Source organism: Phocoena phocoena, chromosome 15 (genome assembly GCF_963924675.1).
Source record: "Phocoena phocoena chromosome 15, mPhoPho1.1, whole genome shotgun sequence".
NCBI lineage: Eukaryota > Metazoa > Chordata > Mammalia > Artiodactyla > Phocoenidae > Phocoena > Phocoena phocoena.
In genome coordinates, this window is record NC_089233.1 from 5,881,751 (window position 1) to 5,904,932 (window position 23,182).

The window sequence follows — 23,182 nt, forward strand, 5'->3', positions numbered from 1 at the left end:
ATAACTTTGAAGGTCCCCAGAACGGGTCTATGATTGGGCTTAAGACAACTGTCCTAGGAGGGCTGACTGTGGATTTATTTTGGTTTCTCTGCATGGTAGTGGCAGCCCCAGCACAGCCCATCAACAGTTCTAGAGTTTTCCTAGCCTATCATGCTAGGTATCTGCTACTCGAGTGAGAGATGTTAGAAGTGCCATAGGCCAATCACAGCCTTGCCAGGACTGCCGCAGTTGGGCCCCAAGCCCCCACGATAAACAACTTCTTGAAGATGTTGTCTTCACACCTTCCATGATTCCGGCACTATCCCCAAACTAACCTTGACTTCTGAGGAATGCTACCCTCATCTCAGAACAGATGATGGCTAAGACTGCATAATATACAATATTAGGCATAGAAATCAAAAGGGGTACCCATGCTTCAAACTACATTTTCAAGAAGTATATTATGTAAGTGACATATGTCTCAGAGTCAAGTATTTGACCTTGGTTTTACTTACTTTTCACCTATATCTGAAGTAGTCTAAGAGAACCAGCTGGGGAGAGGATAAGGGGGAATTATCTTTTATACTTGAGTAAGAAATTCAAATGTTACGAGCTTCGCGTTAAAACACACACACAGACACACAAACATGCACACCAACTTGTTAACGTCTACATGCATAGACCAGTAGAATGAAAGGCCACAAAAGAATAGTTCACTGGGTGGAGGGATTATAAGCAATTTTAATTGGTGCTCTTCTATCTTTTCTAGTTATCAGACCAAGAAAAAGTAAGACACTGAATACCCACTAGGATTTTGGATCAAAGCCGATTCAAGTCTTTGGCTACAGAGTAGCAGAGACCAGGGAAATGCATATGAGCAGCTTTGTTCCAGGTAAAGGATGAATGTCAGCTGGGGAAGGCTTGGGGGTAGGAGAGAACAGAACCTGCTCGAGTGACGATGACCCACAGACTCTAATCTGAAGGCCTCTACAGAGACCGACACGACCCGGGACACTTACCAAGACATTGAGTTCTGAGCTGCTCATGAGCTCAACCAGCCTGGGCAGGACCCCCGTGTCCACCACTTGGCCGATGCGTGTATCACAGCCATCGGTGAGGTAGGACAGAGCCCAGCAGGTGTCCGAGAGAACCTCTTCGTCTGGGTGCCACAGGAGGTGGAAGAGGGCGGGCAACATCTGCTTCACTGCGTGATCAGAAGGGTATGGGTTCTTGTTCCGGCACAGGTTGGACAAGGTCCACGTGATGTTCCGCAGGAATGTGACCTGTAACGAGGAGACTGTCTCCAGCAAGGGGTGCAAAGAAGGAAAACACCAATGGCAATGTGTCCTGACCCTCTTTGATCAGTAGGATCGACCCGCATGAACCCAAGCCTTAGAGCTTCAAACAGGAATTTACTCTAGGTAATAAGTATAGGAGGAACGCAGAGAATGAGCTTTGTTTTATATGCAAACGTCAGATGGAGGTTTCCTTATATTCTTCAAAATGTCCTTCCCCACTTGACTGGAGTGATGACCTAATTTCATTTCTCATTGATGAAACAGAGATCAAGCAGGGGTTACTTGGTCTTCCCACCAGCCTATGAACTCTACCAACATGTCCTAACCACGTTTTTGACCTTCTATTTGAAGATCAGTCTTCCCATCCGTCCCCAGGATCACCTCTCTCCTCTGGATCAGTCCCACCAGTATAGAAACACACTCTGCGACATTCAACCCCTACCCTTGGTGCCTCTCCAGCCATCACCCCACTTCTATTTTTCAGAATCCATCCTCAAGGAGGCATCCGTATTCACTGTCTATCTTCTTCTTCTACCCCTTCTAGTCTGGTTTCTTCCCCTACTTCTTTGGAGTTAGTGATGAAATCAGCTCCTTCCAAGTCACCAAATCCAAGCTTTTCGAAAAAGCTCTTTTTGCCATCTGTGACACCAAGCCTGGTGTTGTATTGCCAAATGGGCTGTTTCTTCTCATTCTTCTTAGCAGGTCCTACTGAGTTCTGAATTTCAGAGCCCTCAGGACTTGGTCTTGGTTTTCCTCACACTCTAGAGCAGAGGTCAGCCAACTTTTTCTGTAAAAGGCCAGATAATAAAGTTTTTCAACTTTGCAGGCCACGTGGTCTCTGTTGCAACTTATCCATTCTGCCCTCTAACACTGCAAAAGCCACAGACAATATGTATGTAAATGAATGGGTGTGGCTGTTTATTTCAAATAAATAAAACTTTATTTAAAAAAACAAGCACTTGGCCAGGTTAGATTGGCTGATCCCTGCTCTGGCTGACCTTGCCCAGCTGGATGACACATACATGCACAATCACCTAGATAGACCTGCATATCTATCTATCTGTTGTTGCTGCAATGGTGCCTCTCACAGGCTTCAACTTAATAGGTACAACTAAGGCTCCGATTCCTTCTTCCCTCAATCCTCCCCACATCTCTAGGAGGACAGTGCTCTAAACAAACTAACCTGAAACCCGAGGGCATCCTCACTTCTTTCTGTCTCCCCCTTCTATGCCCATCACAGCAGCAACCCAGGTCCATCTGCTTCTCCATCTCCCTCTGCTATAATCCTACAGCAAGCAGCCAGAATGGTCTTTCTGGAAAATCAGGCCACTTTACTTCCTGCCTTGAAACCCTCCAAAGCCTTCCTTTTGCCACCAAGATGATGTCTAAGTCCCTTGCCCTACTTGTCATCTTATATTGCTCTCTCCTTGCAAGCTCCCTTGGTCATGCCAGCCTTTTTCTGGTTCAACCATATCAGGTTCTCTCTCACCTTGAAGGCAGGGCATCTATTCCCTTGACTTTTGGAAGCTGCCTTCTCTTCATTTTTGTTTGAGGCAAATCTAGAACCCAAATTCCATTCCTAACCCGGGGAGTCCTCTAGTGTTGCCATAGCAATCAACTTGGACCCTAAGCTTCCAACCTAGACCCTGTTTATTACCCAGGAACAGAACTGGTGAGCCACTACTTCTGTCTGTACTCCTGGAACAGAGAGCTCGGTCATCTACTTTTGCAGGATTGTAAGCTTAGAAAAACTTGAATGGGTCTCTTCTAATCCCCAATGCCCCCCGCAAAGAAAGATCAGCACTTCTGCCCTTGAGGACAAATTTGGATCAACTTCTACCCAAAGTAATATTCAGTCCTAGGCCTTGTTCATCATTACTATTGTTAGGGGGCCGGGCAGCAACAACATGGCCTAGCATTGATTTGGAATTACATACCCCATTTCCCAACTTTGGGAACCTGTTACCTAACTAGGTTACCTCATTAAAAAGACACTCACTGGGGACCTCCCTGGTGGTCCAGTGGTTAAGAATCTGCCTTCCAGTGCAGGGGACACGGGTTCAATCCCTGGTCAGTGAACTAAGATCCCACATGTCACGGGGCAACTAAGCCGCACGCTGCACCTACTGACCCCATGCACCACAACTAGAGAGAAGCCTGCGCACCGCAACAGAGAGCCCGCATGCCGCAACTAAGACCCAACGCAGCCAAATAAATAAATGAATAAATAAAATTAATTAAAAAAGGACATTCACTGGTATACTTGATGAAACCAGGGTCAGCAGATGTGGAATGGCATCACTCAAGATAACGTCATCTCTGAATTTTGGTCCATCACCTACAAATAGACAAGAACATGACACTCAAAGAGGGAACAGAGAGAGTCCTGGGGTGGGTGAGTAATTCTTCACAAGTCTCTGCAAAGGGGGAGAGGCCAAAACTCATTCCTGGGTTGGGCAAGTAGATAGTATAGCCATGAACTAGACCCTGGGTCTCTGACATGTTGGTTGAATAGATGGTCTGATGTGGAAATCAGGCACCACACAGCAGGGATTGCTATAAGCAGAGTCTCTGGACCCATCAAGGAGCCAGCCAACTGGGCCCAGGCAGCGCGCTCTAAATGCTGGTGGCATCTCACAGCATGGTTCTCAGGAGACAAAGGCCACTATGGACCAAATTGTCTTCCCAGAAGGCTTTGACATGGGGCAGTAACTTCCAAATGCAACTCAGAACGAAGTCTGGGAGATGGACAGATTCTAGCCATCAGTTTTCTGCTACTTTGGCTAGAATACCAATTTTAGACCCTAGACATCTCGGCCTGTAATTCTTCAATCATCAGGCACGGTATACGTTATACTACACCCCCCGATTTTGCCTGTTCCTTACTGCACTAAGCATAATGAGAGACGAAATCTCTGTAATAGTTGCTTTATTTCTGCAAGCTTTTAAAAAGTAGACTTATTTTATATTCTGTGTTTGCTAATTCCATCCTCTGAAGTCCTTGGAGGTCTAATCACATTGTTTGCTTCTGCTGACTCAGTCATAGTGGATTGTTGACTTTCTGAACTTGAAATTGCTAATATTTGGCTGATCTTACTTTGTCAAAATCCTGAGGGGCCCGACTGAGTTTGTTTCCCCCAGAGAGCATCACATTTATATTCAGCCAGGCATCCTGGAGTTCCTAACCTGACAGCACTCACTCCCCAGCTTGTGTTTTCCCAGACCATGCAGGGAATACAGTACCCAGTCCCAAATCCATGAGGCCAGTCTTAGGATTGCGTTTTCAGGGGAGACTTTTATCCTAAACTAAGCAGACATTTTCGTGTGTATTCCCTGGGCAACTTTCACTGAAGGTAGAATTCTTTTAGGGTACTGGGTGATGTACGGGTCTGTCATAAAATCCCCACATTGCATGAGCCAAAGACTTGTCTTTTGTTCCTGAAGCCACTAAGCCCTGAGGCTGTAGGACCCCAGTCTTGGCAGGTGTCCCTAGGCAGCCTGGAGCTTCAGAACATACCATGCCTTCTAGCTTCAGCTTCAATTTTTGGTCTCTGAACTTGACTCTGAATTTTGGAAAGGCCCGTTCTACTCTTCCCAGCATTGCTAGGTATTTATACTTAAAACGTCTGATCTACAATACTACCCAAAGAATTCCCATCGCATGCCACTCACAAGGCCCACCATTTTCTTTGCCCCCTGCCCCCCACCAAGGGGAGAGGCTCACCTGCTATATTACCAAGGGCCCACACTGCCTGTTCACACACAGTCATATGAGGGGAAGACAGGAGCTCAACCAAGGGCTGGATGGCCCCTCCGTCCACGACAGCACGAGTCAGCTCCGAAGTACCGGAGGCAATATTGGTCAGAGCCCAGGCTGCCTCGAGCTGCAAGCGGGGATGAAAGGATGACTTCAGGAACTCCACCAGCCTGGGAATGAGCCCTGCATCAACAATCAGCTTCAGAGGAGGGTTCTTTTCCCGGGACAGCATTTTCCTTCGCAGTGTAAGAGAAAAGACAAGAACATGTCCTGTGAGGCAGGTAAGAAGAACCTCCTTTATGGATGTTCTTGGCATTCCTAACTATCAAATGAAACAAACCCCTGGGCCAGAGCTCCTTCATATCCTAGAGTTCAGCCTGTAGCACTCTGCAGTGATGAAGCAATATTTTTCCCTTTAGTTATTATCTATGAGCCGCCATTCCTGTTGAGGCCAATTTAACTTAAGCCATTCATCTCTGACCACACTTGCATATCTTAAGTTGTTCTCAAGGACAGTGTAGAGGAGCAATTTCATCTCACTTTGGGATGGACCGGCCTTTTCTTATATTGTGTGGGCATTTTGCCACTGCCAAGAAACCAAATAGGCTGCTGGAACCCATTTCTAGCTATGCATCTGTCAATAATACAAGTCTGTTTGGTGATACCTGGCTGCCTGGGTGGCCTGGAAACATAGTTCTGGATCTGAGGCATTGACACCATTGATTATTTCTTGCAGGGTGAGGCTGACCTGCAAGGAGACATACATTCAAGTCAGAGTCTCTGCCAAAAGGAACCACAGGTCATCTAGTCTAGCCATCTATCTGATTAGAAGAAGCTGGCTTGAACACTAAGTCTCAATGTGTATGCTGGTCTGTATTAGGGGAAGGAAGAACATTTGGTGGTCTCACTGATTTGTGGGATACTCCCCATGCTCTGGGGGATAGGTAATTCCTATCATCACTTGGATCCCCCGCACCTTTTTATCCCATGCAGTAAGAACATGCTAGTGGGTGGCAGCAAAAATGGGAGAACAAGGACCTCAAAATTCTCTCCTCCAGAAAAGCAACAAGAAACCTGAAAAATAGAATCAACTTTTTTAGAACTCTGGAAACTGACCAAAGGTTTGCAGCAATTTGTTTTATTCAAGCTGAAAAGGGTTTATTCAAGAAAAATGTCTAAATCTCAGTAAGAACAGCAAGGCTTATGGCATTTTGCCTTGCCTTATTCCCACTCCTCCCCCAGCTCTGTGGTAGCTTTGAAAACCAACAGCCCAGCAGCCACTGGAGGAGGCAGAACAGGTTGGTGCTCCCTTAAAGCCTCATTCCCAGAGAATTATTATTATTCGATGCTTCTCGTAGTTTCCTGGGAGATCCCATTTGTAAGATTCTATTTTATTTGACTCAGAGCTCACACAATGCAAAAAGTCTTTTCCCTGGAGGTATTTGTTAAAAACAGTTAGAGGAAGTGGTTCAACTTCACAGCTGCTTGGGGTGGGGGGTGGGGGGGTCAGATAACAGTTGGGCGCAAACAATAGACTAACCAAAAAACTTAAAAGGCAATGCTGGGAATGAGATGTTCATTGGGGCTTTGAGAACTCCAACATGTTCCTGAAAATTTAGAAGGTCACATGCCTCTATAGAACCGTTGCACATGCTCATAAAAAATGGAGAAGACCCTGAGGTCTCACCTCTGGCTGACTTTGAGGCTCTGTGCAAGCAGGAAGTGAAGGTTTAAGGCAGCATTGTCAACTTCCTCGTTGAATGTTGAAGGCATGCCCCAACATGCACACAGAATGCCTTGGCAAAGACTGGGTGAACTTTTGCTTCCAAGTGTGTAAGGAAATCTCTGTCCAGTCATTAGCTGACCACTAAGCTAACTGAGCAGAGAATTCAGTGCCTACACATGACAAAGAATACAAACTTTACAAAAGCAACTCAAAAGTCACTGGATGAACAATGAGCAACAACAACAAACCCTGGGCAAGGGGTGGGGGGGCAGATTTTATATCCAAAGTTGCCACATTATTTTAAATGACTAGTTGTTAAAGAAATTACAAGACATTCAAAGTATACACGTATACAAGCAAAAAACAAGGCAATTAATAGAAACTGTCCCTGAGGAGCCCAGACATTGGACTTACTAGACAAAGACTTTAAATATGTTCAAAGAACTAAACGAAAGCATGTCTAAAGAACTAAAGGAAAGTCTAAGAATGATGTCTTAGAGACATAAGAATGATGTCTTAGACACAGAACAAATCATCAGTGAACTTAAAGATGGGTCCATTGAGATTAAGCAGCATGAGGGAAAAAAAGAATGAATAGATCTTAGCCAAAAGGCCAAGAAGCAAGAATAGTAGCTATTCCTATCAGTTTAATTTCTGACACATCCTCTATCCAAGGACAATATATTAAATGGATTTTTGGAACTAGGAGATGGAAGAGAACTTTGCTCCATCCACTCCATGCATTGACCCAGGTATTACTGTACTTCCAGGAATAGTGCACCCCCTTTGAGGGAAATAAAGACTGTGTTTTTTATTAAAAAAACAAATGAAGATTAAACTTAACACAGCCTTACAGATCAACAGCATATGCATAATAGAATGGAAAAGAGAGAGAAAGGGGCAGAAAGTATATTTGAAGAAATGATTTCCAAAAACATCGCAAATTTGATGAAGAAATTAATCTACACCTCTGAGAAGCTTAATGAACTTCAAACAGGAAAAACTCCAAGAGATCCACACTTAGACACATCATAAAATGTTGGAAGCCAAAAACAAAAAGAGAATCTTGAAATCAGGAAAAGAGAAGCAACTCACCATACACAAGTCCTCAACAAGATCAAGAGCTGATTTATCCCCAGAAAGCATAAATGACATATTTAAAATGCTGATAGCAAGTTTGTCAAGCTAGAATTCTATACATGGCAAATTATAATAAAATGGAGAAATTAAGACATTCTCAGATAAACAAAACCTGAGATAATTCATTGTCAGCAAACTCACTCTACAAGAAGAGAGTTCTTCAGGTACTAGAAACTAGATAATAACCAAAGACATGAAGAAACCAGCAACACCAGAAAGGCAAATATAATGGTAAATATAAAAGACAGTATAGGGCTTCCCTGGTGGCACAGTGGTTGAGAGTCCGCCTGCTGATGCAGGGAACACGGGTTCATGCCCTGGTCCGGGAAGATCCCACATGCCGTGGAGCGGCTGGGCCCGTGAGCCATGGCTGCTGAGCCTGCACATCCAGAGCCTGTGCTCCACAATGGGAGAGGCCACACAGTGAGAGGCCCGTGTACCACAAAAAAAAAAAGACAGTATAGTAGATAGCCTCATCCACCAGCAGGCAGACAGCAGAAGCAAGAAGAACTACAATCCTGCAGCCTGTGGAACAAAAACCACATTCACAGAAAGACAGACAAGATGAAAAGGCAGAGAGCTATGTACCAGATGAAGGAACAAGATAAAACCCGAGAACAACAACTAAATGAAGTGGAGATAGGCAACCTTCCAGAAAAAGAATTCAGAATAATGATAGTGAAGATGATCCAGGACCTTGGAAAAAGAATGGAGGCAAAGATTGAGAAGATGCATGAAATATTTAACAAAGACCTAGAAGAATTAAAGAACAAACAAACAGAGATGAACAATACAATAACTGAAATGAAAACTACACTAGAAGGAATCAATAGCAGAATAACTGAGGCAGAAGAACGGATAAGTGACCTGGAAGACAGAATGGTGGAATTCACTGCTGTGGAACAGAATAAAGAAAAAAGAATGAAAAGAAAGGAAGACAGCCTCAGAGACCTCTGGAACAACACTAAATGCAACAACATTCGCAGTATAGGGGTCCCAGAAGGAGAAGAGAGAAAGAAAGGACCCAAGAAAATATCTGAAGAGATTATAGTTGAAAACTTCCCTAACATAGGAAAGGAAATAGCCACCCAGGTCCAGGAAAGCACAGAGAGACCCATACAGGATAAACCCAAGGAGAAACACGCCGAGACACATAGTAATCAAATTGGCAAAAATTAAAGACAAAGAAAAATTATTGAAAGCAGCAAGGGAAAAATGACAACATACAAGGGAACTCCAATAAGGTTAACAGCTGATTTCTCAGCAGAAAGTCTACAAGCCAGAAGGGAGTGGAATGATATACTTTAAGTGATGAAAGGGAAGAATCTATGGCCAAGATTACTCTACCCAGCAAGGATCTCATTCAGATTCAATGGAGACATCAAAAGCTTTACAGACAAGCAAAAGCTAAGAGAATTCAGCACCACCAAACCAGATCTACAACAAATGCTAAAGGAACTTCTCTAAGTGGGAAAAACAAGAGAAGAAAAGGACCTACAAAAAACCCCACAAAACAATTAAGAAAATGGTAATAGGAACAAACATATCAATAATTACCTTAAACGTAAATGGATTAAATGCTCCAACCAAAAGACACAGGCTTGCTGAAAGGATACAAAAACAAGACCCATATATATGCTGACTACAAGAGACCCACTTCAGACCTAGGGACACATACAGACTGAAAGTGAGGGGATGGAAAAAGATATTCCATGCAAATGGAAATCAAAAGAAAGCTGGAGTAGCAATACGCATATCAGATAAAATAGACTTTAAAATAAAGAATGTGGCAAGAGACAAGGAAGGACACTACATAATGATCAAGGGATCAATCCAAGAAGATATAACGATTATAAATATATATGCACCCAACATAGGAGCACCTCAATACATAAGGCAACTGCTAACAGCTATGAAAGAGGAAATCGACAGTAACACAATAATAGTGGTGGACTTTAACACCTCACTTACACCAATGGACAGATCATCCAAACAGAAAATTAATAAGGAAACACAAGCTTTAAATGACACAATAGACCACATAGATTTAACTGATATTTATAGGACATTCCATCCAAAAAAAGCAGATTACACTTTCTTCTCAAGTGCCCATGGAACATTCTCCAGGATAGATCACATCTTGGGTCACAAATCAAGCCTCAGTAAATTTAAGAAAATTGAAATCATATCAAGCATCTTTTCTGACCACAACGCTATGAGATTAGAAATGAATTACAAGGAAAAAATGTATAAAACACAAACACATGGAGGTTAAACAATACATTACTAAATAACCAAGAGATCACTGAAGAAATCAAAGAAGAAATCAAAAAATACCTAGAGACAAATGACAATGAAACACAACGATCCAAAACCTATGGGATGCAGCAAAAGCAGCTCTAAGAGGGAAGTTTATAGCTATACAAGTCTACCTCAAGAAACAAGAAAAATCGCAAATAAACGATCTAACCTTACACCTGAAGAATTAGAGAAAGAACAAACAAAACTCAAAGTTAGCAGAAGAAAAGAAATCATAAAGAGCCAGGCAGAAATAAATTAAATAGAAACAAAGAAAACAATAGCAAAGATCAATAAAACTAAAAGCTGGTTCTTTGAGAAGATAAACAAAATTGATAAACCATTAGCCAGACTCATCAAGAAAAAGAGGGAGAGGACGCAAATCAATAAAATTAGAAATGAAAAAGGAGAAGTTACAACAGACACCGCAGAAATACAAAGCATCCTAAGAGACTACTACAAGCAACTCTATGCCAATAAAATGGACAACCTGGAAAAATGGACAAATTCTTAGAAAGGTATAACCTTCCACGACTGAACCAGGAAGAAATAGAAAATATGAACAGATCAATCACAAGTAATGAAATTGAAACTGTAGTTAAAAATCTTTCAACAAACAAAAGTCCAGGACCAGATGGCTTCACAGGTGAATTCTATCAAACATTTAGAGAAGAGCTAACACCCATCCTTCTCAAACTCTTCCAAAAAATTATGGAGGAAGGAACACTCCCAAACTCATTCTATGAGGCCACCATCACCCTGATACCAAAACCAGACAAAGATACTACAAAAAAAGAAAATTACAGACCAATATCCCTGATGAATATAGATGCAAATATAGATGCAAAAATCCTCAACAAAATACTAGCAAACACAATCCAACAACACATTAAAAGGATCATACACCATGATCAAGTGGGATTTATCCAGGGATTCAAGGATTCTTCAATATATGCAAATCAATCAATGTGATACACCATACTAACAAATTGAAGACTAAAAACCATATGATCATCTCAATAGGTGCAGAAAAAGCTTTTGACAAAATTCAACACCCATTTATGATAAAAACTCTCCAGACAGTTGGCATAGAGGGAACCTACCTCAACATAATAAAGGCCATATATGACAAACCCACAGCAAACATCACTCTCAATGGTGAAAAACTGAAAGCATTTCTGCTAAGATCAGGAACAAGACAAGTATGTTCACTCTCACCACTATTATTCAACATAGTTTTGGAAGTCCTAGCCACAGCAATCATAGAAGAAAAAGAAATAAAAGGAATACAAATTGGAAAAGAAGTAAAACTGTCACTGTTTGCAGGTGACATGATACTATACATAGAGAATCCTAAAGATGCCACCAGAAAACTACCAGAGCTAATCAATGAATTTGGTAAAGCTGCAGTATACAAAATTAATGCACAGAAATCTCTTGCATTCCTATACACTAATGATGAAAAATCTGAAAAAGAAATTAAGGAAACACTCCCACTTACCATTGCAACAAAAAGAATAAAATACCCAGGAATAAACCTACCTGGGGAAACAAAAGACCTGTATGCAGAAAACTGTAAGACACTGATGAAAGAAATTAAAGATGATACCAACAGATGGAGAGATATACCATGTTCTTGGATTGGAAGAATCAATATTGTGAAAATGACTATACTACCAAAAGCAATCTACAGATTCAATGCACTCCCTATCAAATTACCAATGGCATTTTTTACAGAACTAGAACAAAAAATCTTAAAATTCGTATGGAGACACAAAAGACCCTGAATAGCCAAAGCAGTCTTGAGGGAAAAAAGCGGAACTGGAGGAATCAGACTCCCTGACTTCAGACTATACTACAAAGCTACAGTAATCAAGACAATATGGTACTGGCACAGAAAAAGAAATATAGATTAATGGAACAAGATAGAGGGTCCAGAGATAAACCCATGCACCTATGGTCAACTAATCTATGAAAAAGGAGGAAATGATATACAATGGAGAAAAGACAGTCTCTTCAATAAGTGGTGCTGGGAAAATTGGACAGCTACATGTAAAAGAATGAAATTAGAACAATCCCTAACACCATACACAAAAATATACTCAAAATGGATTAAAGACCTAAATGTAAGGCCAGACACTATAAAACTCTTAGAGGAAAACATAGGCAGAACACTCTATGACATAAATCAGAGCAACATCCTTTTTGACCCACCTCCTAGAGAAATGGAAGTAAAACCAAAAATAAACAAATGGGACCTAATGAAACTTAAAAGCTTTTGCACAGCAAAAGAAACCATAAACAAGACAAAAAGACAACTCTCAGAACTGGAGAAAATATTTGCAAGTGAAGCAACTGACAAAGGATTAATCTCCAAAATTTGCCAGCAGCTCGTGTAGCTCAATATCAGAAAAACAAACAACCCAATCCAAAAATGGGCAGAAGACCTAATAGACATTTCTCCAAAGAAGATATACAGATTGCCAACAAACACGTGAAAGAATGTTCAACATCACTAATCATTAGAGAAATGCAAATCAAAACTACAATGAGGTATCACCTCACACCAGTAAGAATGGCCATCACCAGAAAATCTACAAACAACAAATGCCGGAGAGGGTGTGGAGAAAAGGGAACCCTCTTGCACTGTTGGTGGGAATGTAAATTGATACAGCCACTATGGAGAACAGTATGGAGGTTCCTTAAAAAACTAAACATAGATTTACCATATGACCCAGCAATCCCACTACTGGCCATATACCCAGAGAAAACCATAATTCAAAAAGACACATACACCCCAATGTTCATTGCAGCACTATTTACAATAGCCAGGTCATGGAAGCAACCTAAATGCCGATCGACAGATGAATGGATAAAGATGATGTGGTACATATATACAATGGAATATTACTCAGCCATAAAAAGGAACGAAATTGGGTCATTTGTTGAGACGTGGATGGATCTTGAGAGTGTCATACAGCGTGAATTAAGTCAGAAAGAGAAAAACAAATATCGTATACTAACGCATATATGTGGAACCTAGAAAAATGGTACAGATGAACTGGTTTGCAGGGCAGAAATTGAGACACAGATGTAGAGAACAAATGTATGGACACTAAGAGGGGAAAGCGGCAGGGGGTGGGGGGTGGTGGTGTGATGAATTGGGGGATTGACATGCATACACTGATTGGATAAAATGGATGACTAATAAGAGCCTGCTGTATAAAAAAATAAATAAAATAAAATTCAAAAAAAAAGAAAAATGAGGAAATGCATAGAACAGACCTGATCCAACACACAGCTTGGAGCCAAAAAAAATAAAATAAAATAAAAATAAATAAATAAGACAGTATAAATGTATTTTTTATTGTAAGTCTTTCTTCTGACTTAAAAGACAACTGCATAAAGCAATAATTATAAGCCTATATTAATGGGCACATGATGTGTAAAGAGGTAACTTGGATGATAATGAGAGCAAAAGCAGGGAGGGAATAAAGTTATATAGGAGTATTGTTTTATATACTATTGAAATTAAAATGGTATTACTCCAAACTAAATAACCAATGGATAAAAAGAAGAAAATTCCAGGGAACTTAGAAAATACTTTGAGATGAATGGAAAAAAAATACATACAATATACCAAAACCAATGAGATGTAAATAAAGCAGAGCACAGAGGGAAATATGTAGCCATAAATGCAAGTATTGAAAAAGTAGAAAGCTCTCAAATCCATAACCTAACTTCCTACTTTAAAATATTAGAAATGAAAGAAAATCAAACCCCAAAAAAAACCAGAAGAAAGGAAGTATTAAATACTAGAGTGGAAATAAATGAAAGAGAATGAAAAAAATAGAGAGGAAAAAAATAATCAATGAAACCAAAAGTTGGCTCAAAAGAGCAACATAAATGACAAATCTTTAGCTAGACTGACCAAGAGAAAAATAGATGAGACTCAAGTTACTAAAACCAGGAATAAAATTGGAAACATTACTACTGAATTAACAGAAATAAATAAGATTAGAGACACTATGAGAAAAGTATACAAAAAAATTAAATAATCTAGATGAAAGGGACAAATCCCTAGAAACACAAAACAAAAGTGGTTAAAAAATAGAAAATCTGAATAAACCTATAACAAGAGATTGAATTATTAATTTTTTAAAAATTCCACAAAGAGAAGCCCAGATAAAAAAGGCTCCACTGGTAAATTTTTACAAACATTTAGAGAAGAAATAACAGCACTCCCTCACAAATGCTTCCAAAAAATAGAAGAGGGAACTTTCTAGCTCATTCTATGAGTCCAGTATTACCCCAATATCAAACTGGACAAAGATATTACAAGAAGTACAGATCAGTATCCCTCATGAATATATCTTAAAATCCTCAACAAATTCCAGAAAACAAAATGCATCAACACATGAACAGGATTATACATCATAATCAACTGGGATTTAACCCAGGAATGCAAGGGTGGTTCAACCTATGAAAATCAATGTAGCACACCATATCAATAGAATATACGGGGAAAAAAAACACGATCATCTCCACAACTGCAGGAAAAGCATTTGACAAGATCCAGCACCCTTTCATGATTAAAAAAATAGAAAAGCATTCAACACAAACTAGAAATAAAAGGGAACTTCCTCAATCTAACAAAGGCATCTACAAAAAACTCACAGCTAGCCTCATACTCAATGGTAAATGAATGAAAACTTCCCCCCTAAGATCAGGAACAGCATAGGATATCCACTCTTGCCACTTTTATTCCACACAGTATTGAAGTTCAAGACAGGTTAATTAAGCAAGAAAAAGAAATTAAAGGTATCTAGATTGGAGAGAAAGTAGTAAAACTCTCTCTGTGTGCAGATGACATGATCTTGAATATAGAAAATCTTAAGGAATCCACACACCAAAATTTAGAGCTAACAGACAAGGTTCAGCTAGGTTTCAGGATAACATACAAAGATCAGTTGTATTTCTGTACACTAGCAATGAACAATACAAAATTGAAATAAAGAAAATAAGTTTATTTACAGTAGCATCAAAAAGAATAAAATACTTAGGAGTAAATTGAACAAAAGAAGCACAACGCTTATATGCTGAAAACTATTTTTAAAAATTAGAGAAGACTTAAGTACATTGAAAAATATCCTATGTTCATAAACTGGAAGACTTAACATTGTTAAGATAGCAATACTCCACAAACTGATCAATGCAATCTCCATCAAAATCTGAGCTTCCTTTAGTGAAAAAATTGACAAGTCAATTCTAAAATTCATATAGAAATGCAAGGGATCCCAAAGAGCCAAAATAATCTTGGGGGAAAAAAAGAACAAAATTGGAGGACCCACACTTTCCAATTTCAAAACCTACTACAAAGCTACAGTAATCAAGTCTGTTGTGCTGGCATAAGGATAAACATATAGATCAATGGTAGAAATTTCATAGTCCACAAATAAACTCTCACATTTATGGTCAACTGATGTTTGACAAGAGTGTTAAGACCATTCAATGGAGAAAGAATAGCCTTTATGGTGCTGGGACAACAGGACATCTATATGTAAAACAATGAAGTTGGACCCCTACTCATACCACTTACAAAGATTAACTCAAAATGGATGAAAGACCTAAACATAAGAGCTAAAACTATAAAACTCTTAGAAGGAAACATAGGCATAAATCTTGGTGACTTTGGATTAGGCAATGGATTTTTAGATATGATACCTAAAGCACAAGAAAACCAAAGACAAAATATAGATAAATTGGACTGTTCCAAAATTTAAAACATTTGTGTTTCAAAGAGTCTATCAAGAAAGTAAAACGAGAGCCCACAGAATGGGAGAAAAGATTTGCAAATCACATAACTGTTAAGGGTCTAATGTTCAGAATATATAAAGAGCCCTTTCAACTCAATAAAAAGACAAATTGGGCTTCCCTGGTAGCGCAGTGGTTGAGAGTCTGCCTGCCGATGCAGGGGACACGGGTTCGTACCCCGGTCTGGGAGGATCCCACATGCCGCGGAGCGGCTGGGCCCGTGAGCCATGGCCGCTGAGCCTGCGCGTCCGGAGGCTGTGCTCCACAACGGGAGAGGCCACAACAGTGAGAGGCCCGCATACCTCAAAAAATTAAAAAAAAAAGACAAATTACTTGATTTTAAAAATTGTCAAAGGGTTTGAATAGACATTTCTCGAAAGGAGATATACAAATAGCCAGTAAGCACATGAAAAACTGCTCATCATCATTAGGAAAACATCAAAATTACAACAATACAACCTTTCACACCCATAAAATGGCTCTAATCCAAAAATGAAAAATAACAAGTGTCGGTAAGGATGTAAGAATGTACAGGGATGCAGCTGCTTTGGAAACAGGTTTGGCAGCCTATCTGTTTCCTATTTGTACTGTAAAAAATTACCAGAAATTTAGTAGCTTAAAACAAAGTTACAGCCTACAGTTCTAGGGGTCAGAAGTTCATGATCAGTTTCATTGGCCTAAAGTCAAGATGTTGGCAGAGCTGTTTCCTCCTGGAGGCTCTGAGAGGAGAGTCTATTTTCTTGCCTTTTTCAGCCTCTAGTGGGGCTTCCTGTGTTGCTTGGCCTTTGACCCGTCCCATCTTCAAGGCACTACACGCTCATCTCTGCTTTTGCTCTGCCTTGTCCTTCATCCTTCTTATTATAAGGACAGATGGGATTACATTGGGCCCATCCAGATAATCCAGGATAATTTCCACATCTCAAGATCCTTAATCTGGGGACTTCCCTGGTGGCGCAGTGATTAAGAATCCGCCTGCCAATTCAGAGGACACGGGTTCGAGCCCTAGTCTGGGAAGATCCCACATGCCGTGGAGCAACTAAGCCTGTGTGCCACAACTACTGAGCCCGTGTGCCACAACTACTGAAGTCAGCGTGCCTAGAGCCCACGCTCCACAACAAGAGAAGCCACCGCCATAAGAAGACCGCGCACCACAACAAAGAGTAGCCCCCGCTTGCCACAACTAGAGAAAGCCTGTGCACAGCAACAAAGACCCAACACAGCCAAAAAAAGGAAGATCCTTAATCTAACCACATCTACAAAATCCCTTTTGTCATATAAGGTAACATTCACAGGTTCTGGGGATTAGGGTAGGGAGATTTTGGGGGTGGGGGGACATTATTCAGCTCACCACAAGCACTGCCTCAAAGAGTTAAACTTAGAATTATCATACGACCCAGCAATTCAACTGCTACGTATACCTGACAGAACTGAAAATATGTCCAGACAAAAGCCTGTGCATAATACGTTCATAGCAGGGACCTGGTGGTCCAGTGGTAAAGAATCCACCTTCCAACGCAGCGGACGAGGCTTCGATCCCTGGTCAGGGAACTAAGATCCAACATGCCACGGGGCAACTAAGCCCATGCGCCACAACTACTAAGCTGGCGCATCTCAACAAGAGAGGCTGCATGCCGCAAACTACAGAGCCCACGTGCCCTGGAGACTGCACGCCACAACTAGAGAGAGAGAGAACCCACACGCCACAACTAGAGAGAGAAAACCCACACGCCACAACTAGAGAGAAGCTTGTGCACCGCAACAAAGAGCCAGCGTGTCACAACGAAAGATCCCGCATGCCTCAAGGAAGGTCCTGCATGCCACAACTAAGACCCAGTGCAAACGAAAATTTAAAAAAATAAAAAATAAAAATAAAATTTTTTAAGGAAAAAAAAAAGTTCATAGTGGCATTACTTATAACACCCCAAAAATGGAAGCAATCCAAATGTCCATCAACTAATGAATGAATAAACAAAATGTGGTATACAATGAAATTATTCACCCACAAAAAGGAAAGTACTGACACATGCTACAACATCAATGAACCTTGCAAACATTTTGCTGATGGAAAGAAGCCAGGCACAAAAAGCTATGTATTATATGATTCCCTTTATATGAAATACCCAGAATAGGTAAATCCACAGAGACAAAGTAGATTCATGGTCACCAGAGGCTGGGGGAAGGAGGAGTAAGGACTGACTGCTTCGTGGGTGTGGGGTTTCTACTGAGGTGATGAGTATGTTCTTAAATTAGTAAGTGGTGATGGTCTCACCACCTTGTGAGCATACTAGAAACCACTGATTATATTCTTTAAAAGGGTGAATTCTGTGGTATGTGAATTCGAATTTTAAAAGGAACATGCTAATGTAGGATAAAAAAGAAAACTCTTTCATAGTTGTGTTTCATAGTTTCATCTTCCTTGGGTGGCAGGAATCCTAGGGACTCCTCTAGACGAATGAAGCTGGGTGCAGTAGGGTTCAGAGTCCTAGGACAATTCAAAGAATGATCACAGCCATCCCATTTGGTGGACAGTAGAACATCATGGGATCCACTTGCCCAGATTGAACCAATCTCTGCCCTCTAAGAGGCTTAATCCTAGCAGGATGCAAGGATGCACATGGATAGTTAACATAACAGATCATAAAAGACATGAAGACACAACACCATCAGAGTTCTAACCCTCCTAAGTCAGGGCATTCGGCAAAAGATTCACCACAACAATATTGGCCTGGAAGTACCCCAGGATTTGCCTTGAGTGAGGTTGGGGCGCATGGAGAATGGAAGCTAGATGACAGCATTCAAGTCCTAGGTAAGACGTGACACGTCGAGTGACTGTGCCTCCAGTGAGGGAGAACCTCCATGACTCCTCATTTCCTGTTTCCAGCTGAATGGCAGCAAGTGAATTTTCAATGAGAGGCAGCATCTTCTCCACCCCGTTAGAACATAGATCCCAGACTCACGGCCACAAAGCTAATGACACTTAGCTTTCTGGAAACACCAGTTTAGTTCTAATCACCATCTCTCTACCCCTTTCCTTAAAGGAACTCCATTAGAGCTTGCAAGCTCTGACTCAAACATTTTCAACGCAGAGAAACTTACTAAGGATGTGTTTTATACCCAACTGCTCTAAATGCCATGTTCCCGACGTACCCGTTTGGTCTGTTGCTCAGAAGCGTCAGGGGAGACATCCGTGATGTTTCTCCTCTTCAAGGACTGCTCATCCTTCTTGGCTTTGCGGAGCTCCAGGCTGACTGCTATCCTCTGCTGCCGCCTCATCTAAGGAGGAAAAGAAAGGGAGCCCTTAGAGCTGGGAAGTCAGCTTGTCACCCTGTTTAGCCTTTAGAGCACACTTCAAAGCATCCAATTTCACTTTTACAGATGCAACAGGCTGGAAGAGTTCAGATCACACAGCTAGTCAACAGTCAGCTCAGTTAGCCTCCTCTGCTTCTTTCTCCTCCTCTACCACCTCTAGAGAGATCACCAATCTTCCTCCCAAAGTGAAGGAAGACCATTTACACCCATTGGCCAGCCAGGATTCTCAGGTGTAGATACCTCTGAACAAAGCATCCCATTGCCCTGAATCTGAGCACATCTTCATTGCTGCTGATTACTTCCAGAGAAGCAGGCCTGTGCCTTCTAGCTGTGGGCACCCAGGTGGGGCAGGGACCTGAAGGGAGCACCCTGGCTCCAGGTGTCCTTGACCATTTCCACTGTTGGGAATCAGCCTATAGGTCATTCAAACCTTGATCCAATCCCAAGAGTTTTACTTGGACACCAGACTGAGGAAGATGGAAATTCTAAAAACAAACCCCCCTTTTCTTCTTTTATCAGGCAAAACTCAGACCTTACAGTATTGAGAATCCTGGGGAAATGACCTAATCTTTATGGATAGATGAGTTTTGGGTTGAAGACTTTAAAACATTAATTATAAGGAAGTCAGTGTGTATTAGATACTTCTGGTTCCTTAAAGGAGCTATTTGAGCCTTGCGTGAAACTAGGGTCAATGGGAATTCCCTGGTGGTCCAGTGGTTAGGACTTGGTGCTTTCACTGCTGGGGACCGGGGTCCAATCCCTGGTCGGGGAACTAAGATCCCGCAAGCCATGCGGCGCAGCCAAAAAAAAAAGAAAAGAAAATAGGGTCATTGTGGTGTTATCTGGAAAGGTGGGGACACACTGGGGGCCTCTGGAGCCAGTTGTCGTGTTGCTCCCATCACTAAGCGGCCCTTCTCCATAGAGCATTTGGTACCTTTGGCTTCTACCTTCTCATTTCCTGGCCCTTCCTGCTGCTGTCCCCATAGAGGGTTTGATTTCTTTGTTCTAATTGGTTTCCTTTAATCTGCGGTGGTCTTGGAAGCCAGACAGCCAAGCTTGTTGGAAAGGGTGTAAGTAAGAGGGATTTGGCTTTGGACGGTGTTCAACTGGGTGGCTATGCCCTTGTGCTCTCCTTATCCACAGCTGCCGTTCAGATTCCCAAGGCGTAGCCAACTTGATATGTCAGTCAAGATACACAGATATAGGACACAGAGCTAGACAGAAAACTTGGAGACCAGAGAAGCTGAATGAGAGATTCACACACAGCACAGCCTCCCTGGCCCAGCCCTCGTGCTCATCCCAGTAGAGAAAGCAGTCTGGACTTTTCACTTCTGAGTCCTATTTCTCTTCAAGGCATGCTGGTTGGTACCTGTATTCCCAACATCTTAGCTCCTTGGTAAGCCCCCTTGACATGCAGAGCTGCAGGTAAGCATCTATATACCAGGTACTTGATGATGCTACTCAGGTCCTAAGAGGTAGGTATCAGCCCTGTTTTATAGATGAAGAAACTGAGGCTCTGAAGTTCAATAGTTTCAAGATCACATGGAGACCTTGATCTGAGTCTACAGTTGTCCGACCAAGTCCATGAGGTTTGATCCTCCCCACCTTCAATATTTTACTATGAGATTTTCAGATATACAGAAAAGTTAAAAGGATTATTCAATGAACATCCATGCACTTACCCACAATGAACATTCTGCTATACTTGCTTGTTCACCCCATCTAGCCCACTCTCCACAATTTTTTTTTTTGCGGTACGCGGGCCTCTCACTGCTGCGGCCTCTCCCGTTGCTGAGCACAGGCTCCGGACGCGCAGGCTCAGCGGCCATGGCTCACGGGCCCAGCTGCTCCGCGGCATGTGGGATCTTCCCGGACCGGGGCACGAACCCGCGTCCCCTGCATCAGCAGGCGGACTCTCAACCACTGCGCCACCAGGGAAGCCCTCCAATATTTTTAATGCATTTCAACCATGTGCTTTTTACTGCGCCCATCCTTGATAGAGTAAGGTATTGCTTCATACTCACAGATGCATCTTTGCCACGATACTTAAATTTTCTCAGCCTCTCTTCCGGAGCTTCTGAAGTCGGCATATTGACTAGAAGAAGTAAAGCACCTGTAGGTAAGACAGTTCCAAAGAGATTTTCAGTGCCCAGTATGTGGTTACTATGTAAAAGCCATCCGGGCTATAAGCCCTTAAAGGACCCACGGTGGAACAGAGAGCAGCATCCACAGGCATCACATGCCAGTTCAACAGGCAATGAGCATCATGGGAACTCAGAGGGGACCAGCCCTGGGCTACAGGAGTAAGGGATATCTTTTTAGGGGCAGTTTGGCTTGAACTGGGCTTTTGATGGCTAGGGTAGGCTGGAAGGAAAGCACAGAACCCTTCCATGTGGCTGGGTCCAAGGAGTTCTGTTCAGAGCATATGTACAGGATGCTGAGGAGCCCAACCAGGCTATGACAGGAAGATGGTCCTCTTCTCCTACATCCAATCCACCAGCACATTAGTAGAGGACTGTCTCAAGCATGTCCCACTCCTAATTTTTTAGAGGACTTCCTCCACCCTGGTCCAGCCCACCATCATCTTTCACCCACACTATGGCAACTGCCTCCAAACTCTACTCCTTGCTTCTACCATTGCCTTATCCCAATCTGTTCTCTACACAAAGCCATGTGATCTTTTAAAATGAAACTGACCATGTAATGTCCCCCACTCTTTTCCCACCCTCTAGTGGCTGGTTGATCTTAGAAGAAAACTCAAGTTCACCATGATGCCCACCCTACGTGAGCTGGCCTCAGCCCACTTTTACCCAACGATTCTTTCCTATCTAAGAAGCGAAGTATCTTCCCAATCTGTCTGTTTCATTTTCTCCATAGCTTTTACCACAACTCAATATATTCTTGTTAGTGCATCTTCCCCTCCATACTCCCGAGGACAATGGGACCATGCGTGTCTTAGTTATGATTCCTCAGCCCCTTCACAATGCATGGCATGTAGTAAGTAGGTACTCAAATATTTGTTAGAAGAGGGTGGTGAGCGATAAGCTCACAAAGGAAGTTAGCCCTCCATTAGAGGAGGTTATTCAGATCAGGGCAAGTTTGGACTTCCTACAGGGCAGCAGGGAATAACCTTTCTTACAAGCATGCAATGAATATTCGTCTGTTTCTAAGTATACAGGATGGGCCAGACTACATTCTACCAAAGAGAAAACTGGATAAAGATGACCAACAGACTCTCTTCTTGAGAGCAGAGCAGTTGGGAATAATTTTGGTAGGAAAGACTAATTCAGACATATCAGTTTGGATGGGACGGTGTAGACAACTTGGAGAATTCTGTGAGGAGAGAGCCAAGGAGAGAGAAGAGGAACTCTATCTGAGAACAGAACAAGAATTGAGTCTTGGTGACCTGTGTATTAGGGTCCAAGAAAACAAAGAGCCAGCAAGGGACCAGGGAAAGGAGGGAATTTGAGACAGAACAACAGAAGCACAGCCTCAAAGGCACTACCGGTTAACAGCGGCTACCATGCCAGGGACAAATCCATAAAAAGAAGCACCACCAGCCCCAGACAGATAGGAGAGCAAGTCAGCTAAGCCTCAGAGCTGAGGCTTCACTGCTGTGACTTTGCTTGTTCTAAGGCATTAGTCTCTTTAGGAGCTTGGGCAAGAATAGCTGACAATGTGTGCAAATCTGAGAGTGGGAAATGCAAATTACTTCCCAGAATTGACCAGTTGCTCCCTCCCCACAGCACATCTCATCTGGAGAGGTGGAGAGTGACACAATGGGTCACACAATGGGTCACAGGAACATTTGCGAAGCTCTAAACATTTCGTTAACAAAGTCACACTGGTCACCTCCACCAC

General features: G+C 42.1%; 1 protein-coding gene and 1 non-coding gene across 2 annotated transcripts in view; one reads left to right on the forward strand and one right to left on the reverse strand.

The window, feature by feature from the left end:
• KPNA7 (karyopherin subunit alpha 7) overlaps positions 1-23,182 on the reverse strand; it is a 39,028-nt gene that overhangs the window by 11,611 nt on the left and 4,235 nt on the right. The window contains exons 2-7 of the mRNA XM_065892283.1: positions 21,346-21,434; positions 19,160-19,285; positions 5,700-5,782; positions 5,002-5,270; positions 3,533-3,615; positions 999-1,262 (exon numbers count right to left, since the gene is read on the reverse strand). Coding sequence (XP_065748355.1) covers positions 999-1,262; positions 3,533-3,615; positions 5,002-5,270; positions 5,700-5,782; positions 19,160-19,285; positions 21,346-21,434 — 914 coding nt within the window. The remainder of the gene's footprint in view (positions 1-998; positions 1,263-3,532; positions 3,616-5,001; positions 5,271-5,699; positions 5,783-19,159; positions 19,286-21,345; positions 21,435-23,182) is intronic.
• On the forward strand, positions 7,357-7,546 carry LOC136135755 (U2 spliceosomal RNA). The gene has a single exon (XR_010656600.1). It is a non-coding gene; the product is annotated as a U2 spliceosomal RNA (small nuclear RNA).